The sequence below is a fragment of the Chelonoidis abingdonii genome, chromosome 1, assembly GCF_003597395.2.
Source record: "Chelonoidis abingdonii isolate Lonesome George chromosome 1, CheloAbing_2.0, whole genome shotgun sequence".
Taxonomy (NCBI): domain Eukaryota; kingdom Metazoa; phylum Chordata; order Testudines; family Testudinidae; genus Chelonoidis; species Chelonoidis abingdonii.
Genome location: NC_133769.1, coordinates 293,266,386 through 293,278,726, shown reverse-complemented (window position 1 = coordinate 293,278,726; position 12,341 = coordinate 293,266,386). Strand labels below are relative to the sequence as shown.

General features: G+C 42.0%; 1 protein-coding gene across 2 annotated transcripts in view; it reads right to left on the bottom strand.

Moving 5' to 3' along the window:
- Positions 1-12,341, bottom strand: part of KLF12 (KLF transcription factor 12) — a 369,879-nt gene that overhangs the window by 127,586 nt on the left and 229,952 nt on the right. For both annotated transcript variants that reach the window (XM_075061546.1, XM_075061547.1), the window contains exon 4: positions 9,012-9,555. In XM_075061546.1, the coding sequence (XP_074917647.1) occupies positions 9,012-9,555 (544 nt within the window). The remainder of the gene's footprint in view (positions 1-9,011; positions 9,556-12,341) is intronic.

Sequence of the window (12,341 nt, the reverse complement as noted above, 5' to 3'; positions counted from 1 at the left end):
ACTGATGGTTCTGCCAAACAAAACAGGGGGGTGTATTCAGCTTGCAAACGTTTTAGATATCCAGTAAATGCGTAGGAGGAAGCTTGGGTGGAGTGTGTTCAGCCTCAATGGATTTTTGTGCACACCCAAAAGAAAAAAAAATAGCAGAGAAACTCCACCCTGTCGGAAAACAGGTCAAAACTAACAGTGCATGGAGATGCAGAGACACAGAAAAATCAGTCTTTCCACATAAAACAACAAATATAGTTTATATAGACCCATATTACCTGACCTTTAGAGTCATGGTACAAATTGAATAGTGCTTAGTGTTGAGTTTCTAACTTTATAGCATAAACTGCTACTTAAGACAAACAGTCTCCTATGGAGTGCATCCTTAATAGCTTAAAAGACTCTATTACCAACTTACCAGTGAGTAAAAATAGTCTAGTAATGGGGTATTTCCTACTGTAAATATAGGGAATACCTACCCAAACTAGTAATGTTTTTCTTAGTGATTAATATATTAGCTACTGGAGAACATATAAAAGACAACTTTTTAATTACATGTGAAATATGTTCCTCATATGATGTAGTCCATCTGGACTCAAGTCAGGCTGTTTTCTCCTTTCTCTTTCATATTGACTAGTTACCAGCAGGGGGATCACTGAGAGCAGAAGAGAAAGTCTCCCTATCCCGAGTTCTTGTGCTTAGCACAAGTTTCCCACTGCAGCCAGGAAAAACATTTTAAGAGAAAATCCTCCTTGGTGCCCACAGATGGAGCATACTCAGTTGCTCTGTGGGGATGATGTGCACCAATCAGTTGATGCGTAGGAGCTATGAGGGGTTGGAGCTCAGTGCAGATGAGATCTTCCAGTGAATTTAGCTGCCTGACTATAACATGACCATTTATCTGAGCATGTGTGAACTGAGATTTTTTTCAGAGGCTCATAAACTGGCTACATTTGTGCAAGTTTTCACAGGGAGGGCAAAAGCCACATCTCTGATAAAAGGGTGACAGCCTCAGCCATAGTTCAAGTTCCTGAGCCAAAGCGTGGAGGTGCTAGAACTTCTCAACAAAACAGTTGTACAATTTTTTTAACATGACAAATCAATACATTTTCCTATAATCTTGTTCTCCTAAACTGCTGAACAGTTTTAGCTGAAACTGCCAAATCCCAAAATCAGCCTGAAGCTGTCTGTCACAGCGGTCCCCCTGCTAGCATTCCTTTTTCCCTTCTCCTTTCTGTTTCTCATGTGTGGCTGCCCCTCCTGGCCATTGTGCTAACTAAAGTCATAGCCCTATTCATAGGGATGGCTTGTACAGACTAACTGGAGCCACTGCCCTGCCTAGAGAAGGGGCTTCTTGCTTCTGTGTTTGACTCCTTTGTTCAGACCCGGGCTCGGATGATGGGGGGCGCTACCCAGAAATGCAAGACCTGAAGTGGCCAACTAATTAAACATATGAGTCATACCTGTGGCTCAGAACATGCCCAGTGCATGCCTATGCTCACTGCAGGTTTTTCCCTGCCTCCTCTCCTCCCCTGTATCAAGAGGAGCCAATCAAAAGTACTTGGTGGGAAACTGCCCAATTTGCCTTTATAAAACCAGACATTTTCTGATCAGACCCCGGAGAAGTCCTTGGTTTGCCACCTGGACTGATCAGCTATGGGGTCTTTTGGGGGGCCTCTCTCCGCTCTTGTTTGTTTTGACGTACCCCCATTTTTTAAAAATCCCTCCCATGAACAACAAGTTTGTGCCTGTGAGATCTCCTGATACTTGAAAGCGAATCGAGTCCTCTCTCCATCCTCCGATGCTACTGCTGTTCCTCTCTCTATGTTTGCTGCTGTCCTGGGGATTGGTAAGAGCTCTCTCTCTTGCAGGCTCACCCTGTCCTAGCTGCTGGCCTTGTTTCCCAAGCAGACAGACCCAAGCTAACTCCTTGGTCTGTATCTATAATCTGTTTTCTTGCTCCGCAGCGCCTTTGCTGCTAAAAATAAGCCGTGTTGCGCTGCTGGGCTGTGCCTTTCCTGACTTGTATCCTGCGCTGCCAGGCTTTGCAGCCCCCTCCCATGCTGCCTTAAGGTGCACCTATTAGAATCAGGTTATTAGTCTAGATAAGTTGTAATTTCCTTTGCCATAGCTCGTGGTTAAAGTTAGGTTAGGAATATGTTTGTATTGTGCTCTGTAAGTTAAGTTTAAAATTGTATGCACTGTGTTCTGTTACTGCTAATTTGTGTTAGTCTTGGTTAAGTAAGATTCATAGATAAGATTTGCTGTGTTCTGTATAAATTGTGGTTTAACAGTCTGTTTCTCCGCTGCCCCAAACCTCAATTTATTCTGAAGTCAGCATAAAAACCCCATTGGTTACCCTTTTCTCTGCTAACACACCTCACATTTTACATTTATACCACTGTGACACACTTTACCTAGATGTGTTGGATATTTAACACATTTTCCCATAACTGTTAGTTGGTTATATGCTGCTGTAACACACCCTTTACATAAGAAATTGTTAGCTACCTGTTACATTTATATTTCAGTGTTAATTGGTTACCAACTGTATTGTACTTCACTGTGTTGTACCCCACTACTGAAACTCCCTATACTATTTACTAAAAGAAACCCCTCCCCAATTGTCTACCTTAACAAACCCCATTCCCCTCACAATTAAATTTTCCCTGTTTTTTGCATTTTCTTAATAAAGTTTATTTTGCACCCCACCAGTGCAGTAGTTGTCCCCCAAGATCCCCTACCTGCTGGCAGGGTCAGAAGCAAACACCTGGCATGGAAAATTTCAGCCCAAATGGATAAAGTTTGACAAAGTTATGAGCAAGTGAATAAAATATCAGGCAAACTTAAGTATAGGTCAACTACAGATGCTACCTAAACCTTACTTATCCCTTACAGCAGGGGTGCCCAAACTTCCTGTCATATGCCCCCTTACCAGTTATGGAATCTCTCTATGCCCCACCTCCATTACTGCACAGTTGGCTCAGCAGAGGCGTTTTGGCTGAAGGCAGAGTTGGAGGCTACACTGGAGATGGGGAAGGAGCTGGGGCTAGAGACAGAGCTGGGCTGGGGGTGGAGAGGGAATGAGGGAGGAACTGGGCTGAGGCAGAGCAGGGGTGGAGTGGGGCTGAGGCTGGGTTTAGGGCGGAATGGAGCTGGGCCTGGAGGTAGGGTCAGAGCAGGGCTAGGGGGCACTCCATTCCCACCTTCTGTGGGGGCTGTCCCAGGCCCCTCCACATGATCCCCCGAATGTTCCTCCTCTGCGCTTTCTGGGGGGGGAGAGTGCCCCACAGTTTGGAGACCACTGCCTTATATCAACAGTCACCATTGCTGAACAAAAATATTTTATTCAAGTCTTTCAGGAGTCTTTAACACGTTGGAATACTTTATTTACTCCTGAGGGAATTCTACACTAAAAAATTAAAAATACTGCATCAAATTAATAAAAATTTAAAATTCTACAAAATTATGCACATTTTATTTGTCAATAAATAACTGTGGAGGCTCCAGCATGGCAATGGGGAGCACAGGCCACTGGCTGCATGGAGGAGGGAGATCGCCCTGCAGCCCCCTACCCCAGGACACGGACTTGATGGTGATGCTGCACCTGACCCTGACATAGTGCAAGGGCTGGGCCTGCCCCAGAAACACCCTAGGGCCCTGTCCCACTGTGATAGGTGCACCAGATGTGGGCAGCCAGGCTCAGCCTGGCACGATCCATGTGTGGAGGGGCTTAGTGTGGGGGGATCCAGGTGTGAGGTGAGAGGGTTCTGTGTGGGGCAATCTGGGTGCAAGTGGCACAATGGGGGATCTGGATATACAGGGGCTTGTTGGGATAGAGGAGTTCCAGGTCCTGGGGAAATGGGACTCTGCAGGGAGGGTTGGGTGAAGGTGGTTGGGGCTCAGCAGAGGGGCCTGGATGCCAGGTGGGGGCTCCAGATGCAAGGGGTGGAGCTCAGCAGGGAGTCCAGATGCAGGGTGATGGGGATCAGCAGGGGAGTCCAGGTGTGGGGGGTCCAGGTGTATATGGGGTGGGGCTCATCAGGGTGGGGGTTCAAGTGCGGGAGGCTCAGTGGGGGGTGGTCTGGGTGCAGGGGTGGTGGTCTGGATGCAGGAGGGAGGGGTTTGGCAGGGATCAGAATGCAGGGGTGGTGGCACTGGGCAAGGTGGGAGTTTAGGTGCAGGGGGTTTGTAGGGGGCATTTGGGTATGGGGGGCTCTGGATGCACAGAGGCTGGGCGAATGGGGGAGCAGCTCCCCGTGGCTGAGGAGTGATGGGGGAGGGAAGCAAGAGAGTGGGTGCAGAGAACATGCAGCTCCCCAAGACTGAGGAGTGATGGGGGCTCAGCAGGGTAGGGTTACAGGAATTCTGTGAGCGCAGTGGTGCAGAATTCCCCCAGGAGTATTTATTGCATAGTAATAGTGGTCACCAAAAGCATTTCCCAAAGTTGTCGATAAATCACAATGTAGTTGTCCTAATCCTGCCGCACTTACTGAGATAAAACATCAGTTGAAGTAAAGGGGAGCTTTGCCTGAGAAAGGACTGTGGGATAGGACCCACTGGAAATAATACTCTTAACTCTATATCTATACCTTCTTGTACTATATATAGAAAAATTGAAGTAAATTATTCAGACCTTTAGCCAGGCCACTTCATCTTGAGTGGTCCCTTGAAATATGTGTTATGTTAAACAGTCTGTTCCACCTTGTATTTAGCTGTGACACTCCAAGTAAATTTTCCTGAACTGAAAAAGAGCTCTGTGTAAGCTCAAAAGCTTATCTCTCACCAACAGAAGCTGGTCCAATAAAAGATATTACCTCATCCACCTTGTCTCTCCCTACATTAACATTGGGAGGTCACTTCCTACCCCTCAATTTATCAAGGTGCCATCAAATATTTTTATACATCCTTATTAAGCCAACTTTTTTGTTAAATAAGATTTTTCTTTCTGAAACTCCCTATTAATAATACAGTGTTGTTCCATAATAGTCTGCAAAGTCCCATTGACGCCAATGGCCGGTGAGGATGCACAGCATGACTGCGTCTAAGTCAGTGTGGGTTTGATTTTTCAAACTGCTGGCCCCCCAGATGGTGCTAAGCAGCTTCAACTCTCACTGACTGCTAAGGGCTCTAAGCACCTCTCAGGCTCAGGCTCTGTTTGCAGATTGGGACTTTTCTTCTTTGTTGTAGGTAATTACTCCATGCCACCCCGCAAAAGCATGTAAATGAATAAGACAATAGCTGAAAGTTTAAAGGAGATGTCATGTCCTAAAATGCTGTATTAACACTTTCGGTGTGACAGTCAGACTATAGCAGGCACAGAAATGAGACTGCAGCTTCATTTGGATACTGTGTATGTTTTCAAATTTCTGTGTACTGGCCAGTAACCAGTAAAATGAATAAGTAAGTGTTGGAACAGCTCCTGTACAACGAAAACCTAAAAAAAGTCTGAATTTTAAAATTGTTTTTCAAAGGGGAATTCATGAGTTTTGTACACACAGACACACACACACGCTTCCGCTCATTAAGTCTGTCTATCTTTCTTTGCATTCACACCTGGCTCTCAGTTTTGGAGAAAGAGTTTGAGATAATGGGGGAACATGCAAATGGGGCATTTCAGACATGAGATGAGATAGAAGATAGCAAAGATGACACTAAAAGAGTAGTTGGTAAGATAAGGAGGAGAATCAGGACAGCGAATAAGAGGAATAAAGCGGAGGAGGAGATTTTGAAGGTATTGAGGGGAAAAGAGTATTCAAGCAGACTAAGAATGGAGAAGTGTCCTGTTGACTTAGCTAGAAGGTAGTAGTTAGGAATCAGGGCAGTTTTGTTGGAGAGAAGAAAATCCAGATTGTATGGTTCAAGGGAAGAGCTAGGGGAAGAAATGTAGGCGGCTGGAGCAGAAAGCACGTTTCAGTGCTTGGGCAAAAGGATCATTTGGAGATGAGATGTTAGAGAGAAAGATGGGAGGAAGGGAATGTTTTCTTAATATACAAAAAACAAAATGCGTTTTTAGGCAAAACAAAAGTAGCTGGATGGGTGGCTGGGCAAGGAGACAGAAGAAGAGGAAAAAGCACACTCAACAATAACATCTATGGGCACTGATAGAGAAAAGTATTTATTCTGCAAAGCACTTAAACAAGTGCATGTACTTAAGTCCCAATGAAGTCAACACGACTTAAGCATATGCTTAAGCACTTTCCTGAATTGAGCCTAGTAACACTAATGCTACTTTTGACTTAGATAAATGCATGGCACAAAGAATGTACAGATTAAGAGCCAGATTTTGCCACTGACAATTGCTCATGTTAACTGAGGGAAAAATTGGTCTCTAAACATTACTTTTTACATTGATATAAATGATCAACCATCAGGCGAAAGTTGAAGGCACACATAGATTTTACATCAGGGGTCGGCAACCTCTGGCACGTGGCTCGCCAAGGGCAGCATCCTGATGGGCCAGGCCAGTTTGTTTATCTGCTGCATCGGCAGGTTCAGCCGACCGCGGATCCCAACGTGGCAGATAAACAAACTGGCCCAGGCTGCCAGGTTGCTTACCCTGGTGAGCCGCGTGCCAGAGGTTGCCGACCCCTGTTTTAGATAATTCTGAATTTGCATGTCTCATTCATTTGACTCGAGGATATTGACACCAGTTTAATTTGCAGAGCAATGCCCTTTTATTATCCATATATACTTATTACGTACGTTAACCGAAAAAGCTCACCATTGAATTTAAACTATGATGTGCATATATGAAACTAAGATTTAGCTGTTAATTTATGCAAAATATACTGTTTATTGCCCTTCTTATTTGTATTGGTTTACATAACAAAGAAAGAAAACACATGCCAGAAAGAGCTAACAAAGGATGGCTACCTATTGTAGATTGTTATCATTATCCTTTTATTATAATTATTCAAATTAATTTGTACATTTCTATCAAAAGTATCAGTGACAGCAGAAAGGGTGCAGCTAAAGAGAAAAAAATTAAAGGACAGCTTAATCCCTTCTTTTTCTCTAGCTGAACATTAAGAGGTGCAGTGGTGCTGGGTAATGATCTCTGCCAATAATAGCACAAAGGAGAGGTTGTCAGGGTAGCTCAGTATGTTTGCATCTGAAGCTTGTGGGCTGAAATCCCTACAGCACACTAAATTCTGGAATTTTGCTGGTGAACGGGGGTAGTGAGTTTCCACTTTCACAAACTGGGAAAGTACTGACTACAGATGTAGTTGTAACCATTGCCAGTTACCACCTTTGAAAAGTAAACCAACAGTTTCTGTACCTTAGGACAATACTCGTCAAGCTCAAGATCAGATTCAGCTCAAACCCAGTGGAAAACTCCAAAACAAAACATCAAATCAAGATTATTTATTTTACAATTATTTTACAGTATGTTGCACCATGCTGCTTTCATTTATCATTTTTTACATAATGGCATAGGGCCCTAAAATTATGTCACTGTATAAAGTGTAATAAAATGTCTTAACCCACCATCATTTCCAGTGTCAGAACAAAAAAAGAGATATATTCTGAGTTAGTTTTGCATGTTCTGAGCCTATAAGGAGGGTAAGTTCCATTTTTGCAAAAGGCTTGGCTTGTTGACTTCCATACTAAAGCTAGGAGACTGAGGCAATGGGAGGGGAAAAACAAAGATTTATGAACACCATGATGCTACTAAAAACCATAAAACCCCACTATTGCTAACAAACGTAATAATATTACACCAGAAATAGACAGACGAGTCAAAAGAAAGAATCTTTTGGGAATGACTGCATGAATCTCTTAATTAAGCAATAAGAAACTCTAGGGATGTTATAAAGCATAATGCTAAATGCTTTTCTGTCTCATGAGCCCTAAAAGTGAGATTAGCAATTAATACTCTCCCCTGCAGCTTGGAGCAAAAGCTCATTTTCTGGGGAGGAGATGTGATCATGTTCTACTTATCAACATGCAATGATCTTTGACTATAGCCTCCCTCACATTCCTACCATTGCCACTAACATTTCTTGGTCCATTCTGCTTATAAAGCATCAATCAACATAGTATCTAGGCAGATGCAGGTTGCCCACCACCGATCTAAACACATCTATTTTCTGTGTCCTTCCCTCCACCTTTTTCCTGTCTCCCTTCCTCCTCACATCTCATCAAAACTACTCCTCTTCAGCTCTCCCAATTCCTAATATTTCCTCCTCTCCTATAACTTCAGTGTCATCTTCTTGCTCTCTGTCTTTGCCCTTACAACTCTTCAACTGTTCTCCACTCTCATTTTCCTCCTCTTTGGAGATCTTTCTCAATATAGGCCCACCATTCAGCCCACACTCTCCTCATGCATTCTCTCCTACTTTCATGCTTGCATCTTGGGTTCTATTTCCGTAAAACTGATTTGCACTATTCACATTCCCTGTTGTCTCCTTCCATTCTACTGTTCATTCTAACAGAAACAACCTGAGGCAGGGTCTCCCACTGGCCCTCCTTAGGCTGAATGAAACCTGGTTCTGTACCTTCCACTCTGCATCTGTCACTAGCTTTTGCTTTGGAGGCCTTCCCTTCTCATATTCCTGCAACAGGGCTGTTCTCAAACTGAACCTCTCTCTCCTTTGCCTTTCTTAAGTCCACTCCAACTACCTGTTTCTCCCGGTCCTTGTGAGTGGCTTTTTACTATTTCCCTATCTTCATATTCCCTAATTTCAGTGCCAGGCACTCAAATACCAAAGTGATGATTATTAGTCATGACGGACACAGTTTATCTCTGATACCACTCTACTGAATCCAATTAAGTTACACCAAGGATGAATCCGGACCCATCTGTTCTTTAGTTTTAAGGTTTCTTAAACTTTGTGGTAAAATAAGCTTCAGCAGATGAAAAAAATAGGTTTATAAAGTTAACAGCATTTTCAAAAGAACTGTTATTCAGCTACCACAGGTTACTTTATGCTTTACAATGTTGACCAGCCAAGCTTATAGCTCCTGATATGCAAATGGTTTCAAATGAGCCTGGGATATGCAAAGCCAGCTTGTCTTACCTTTAACATGGCTTCTCCCATCCTCCAACAGCGGTACTACTATAGTGTTGTTCATATTTCCAGGTGATCTCACAGCTGTGTAGACTACAGGCACCGACTGCACCACCACTGGAATGCGGTGCACATGACTCATTTTGTTGGACTGTAAGTTCATGGGATTTGAAGGTGGTACTGGATGGATTATGTGCAAAAACTGCTGGCCTCCAACACCAGATGCAGAGGCCACAAGAGGGCCTGGAGTTAATACTGATGGGACAGATGCCGCTGAAGATACTGATGTTATTACCGTAGGGGAGGAAGCGGGCCGACTAGAAGAAGAAGAAGTTGAAGTAGAAGAAGGAGGAGAGGTTGATGCTGTCATGGAAACCGGTGAAGATGAGGCTGCTATAGGGGATGACCTGGCTTTGTTTATTGACAAGTCCACTGGTTCAGTTTGTGTTTGGAAATGGTCTGTAGATAATGAATCCTCTGGGGGATCTGCCTTCATGTTATTTAACAACAAGGGTACAGCTTCCATGTCTGGATAGTTGTGGACATTTGGAGACTGTGGGGGGAAAAAAAGGAACATTTTATATTTTTAGTCACTGATATTAAATATTTGGCTAAGACAATTTAAACATTTAATTGATAATGCACATTTAACATGCAGTTCACACTTGGTTCTTAAGGCCACTGGAGATTTGTTTCTGTTCAATGTGGCAGCTCATGGCTGAAGGGGCAAAACATCAAGGATGAGGTGAAAAATATGCATACTTCATCAGCAATATAAAATCCAACTAATATTTCCACATCATTGAATCGGAACAACATTTCTCTACTGGCTTACCATTAATAGTAGACAGTATTTGATTCCAGATTGCAACACTGCAAAATGACCTCTAAAAAGCAATTGCTGGGCTTTTACAGACCTCACTTAATCTAATAAAACTCTTTCGTACAAAGATACAATTAGTAACCTTTCTGTGCGTTTCTTCTACATGTAGGTGGCTCAGAATATAGCCTCATAATCTCTAGCATGCTAAGTATCTCAGAATATCATTGCTGATGAGCTAATAAGAAATGCCCAAAATCCATTGCTTCAGACACACTAAGTATCATACAATCAATTAATCCTCTTCTGGTTTTTTGGAATTAAACTATGTTAATTGTTTTTGTTGAAGGCTTTTCCATTGCCATTTTGAGCAACAAACAAATTCCAGGACATTGAGAAGATATAATGTGAAAGAAAAGTAGCAACATTTAAAATAAAGTAAAATAATAATATGAGTAATAAAATAATAATAATCTGATCATAATGGGAGACCTAACACCTGAAATTCCTAAATATGAATATATGAGATATTCTAAAAGCCCCTGTCCATTCCAGGAAAGGAATATTTGGGGGGTTTGATTGATCATGATCTGAACGGCATTCACCTACATCTTCCCTCTCCCCCCCAAAAAAATTCAATGCATGAATGACAAAAATGTTTAGAGGCATTAGACTTCTGTATGTGGAAAGAGTGAAAAAAATGGGAATGTTTAGTTTAGAGTGGAAATGAATAAAGAGACATAACACAGGTACATAAAATAATGAATTATACCAAATTGTACAGAGAAGGCCTTCTTTTTAGCCTCTCTCTCTCAGGGGACATCTAATTAAACTGAATGGCAACAAACTGTAAATTGATTAAAAGAAATACTTTCTTTATACAATACATAATCAACCTGGGGAACTCATTAGTACAAGATGATCTTGACTTTATAAGTTTAGCAGAATTCTAAAGAAGGATTAGGCATTTATATTATACTATACAGTGAAGCGTAAGGCTGGTTTTGTGGCTAAAGTGATGCATTGGGACTAAGCAGACGTGGGTACCATTTATGGCTGTGACATATACTTCTTGTTTGATTTTAACTTAGCCTCTCGGTGCCTGGGGATAGTAACAATTCTTTCTTCCTTTCTTTTTTTTTGCCCTCCCCATGTCCCCTTCGCATATTTAAAATTGTAAGATCTTTGGGACAGGGATAGTCTCTCTCTCTATGTGTGTGTGTATGTATATATATGTATATGTACCTGTGTATAAATGTACACCCGTGCCAGTTGGGGCCTCCACATGCGATTACAGTACAAATAATCAAAAGAATAATTATATTATATAGCTAATGAGAACATGCACAATTCAATAGATAAGATAATTCTCTACACACTTACAGGATAGAAAATATCATGCTTCAGGGCATACTCCAATCACTGACTAACGTGGTTATAAAGAAATATTCTTAATGAAAAAATTATTCTGTAATTGCTCACTATGTACTCTTGTACCTTCCTTTGAAACATCATGCACTAGCCATCATCATCTGAGCTACGTGGACCACTGGTCTGGGAATTTCTGTGTTGATCTTGCAGTGAGGTGGTAAGTAGTTATAAGAATGGGACAGAGGAAAATGCATCATTTTGACCATATAATTTACCACCTTGAATCACAGACTCATAGATTTTTAGATCAGAAGGGACCATCATGATCATCTAGTCTGACCTCCTGTACATTGCAGGCCACAGAACCTCACCCATTCCTGACACTGAACACTTTTTAGTGCTTTTACTTTAAAAAAAATGAAAATTACATACATGATATAGAGTGGATTGGTTGCTACCACAATCATGTCACAGAATTTGGCAAGGTTAATCTCTACATTTGATTGTGGTAGTTCTGACTAGTGTTTTGGAATAGCTGGCGTGTTGAGACCCCTGCCTACCATATTGACCAGTAAGGTCTCATTGTACTATCCCGCTTGTCTCTACCTGTTATCTCTTGTCTTATACTTAGTCTGTAAATGCCTTTGGGCAGGTATTGTCTTTTTGTTCTGGGTATATGCAGTCCCTTGCACTAATGGGGTCCTAGTTCCTGTCTTTGTCTCCTAGTGCTACAGTAATACAAATAAATAACAACAGTAACAACAATAATGTCCATACAATTATACTGAACTGGCCTTAAACTGTGAAACTGCATTTGAAAACTTAACAAACCTCACAAGGATTTCCCAAAACAGAAATGAAAACCCTCAAAAACGAAGAGGGTTTAACCATGTCTGTACTTCAGTAAATTCAGGATACCAATAATTCATTTTAGTATGCACTGTAGGAGACAGCAGTATGCATTTGAAGCCGCTGATGCTTTGGAAATCTTGTACGTAAAATAAAAATGGTACAGTCTCAAAAAGTACCCCCTATTTTGTACGGGTGGATGGGAACACATATCTTTGCACCATTGCTTGACATGGACCTACTTCAGAAAGAATCTGCCATTCTGTATGGATCTCTATCTGTCATGGAGGACGTTAAGT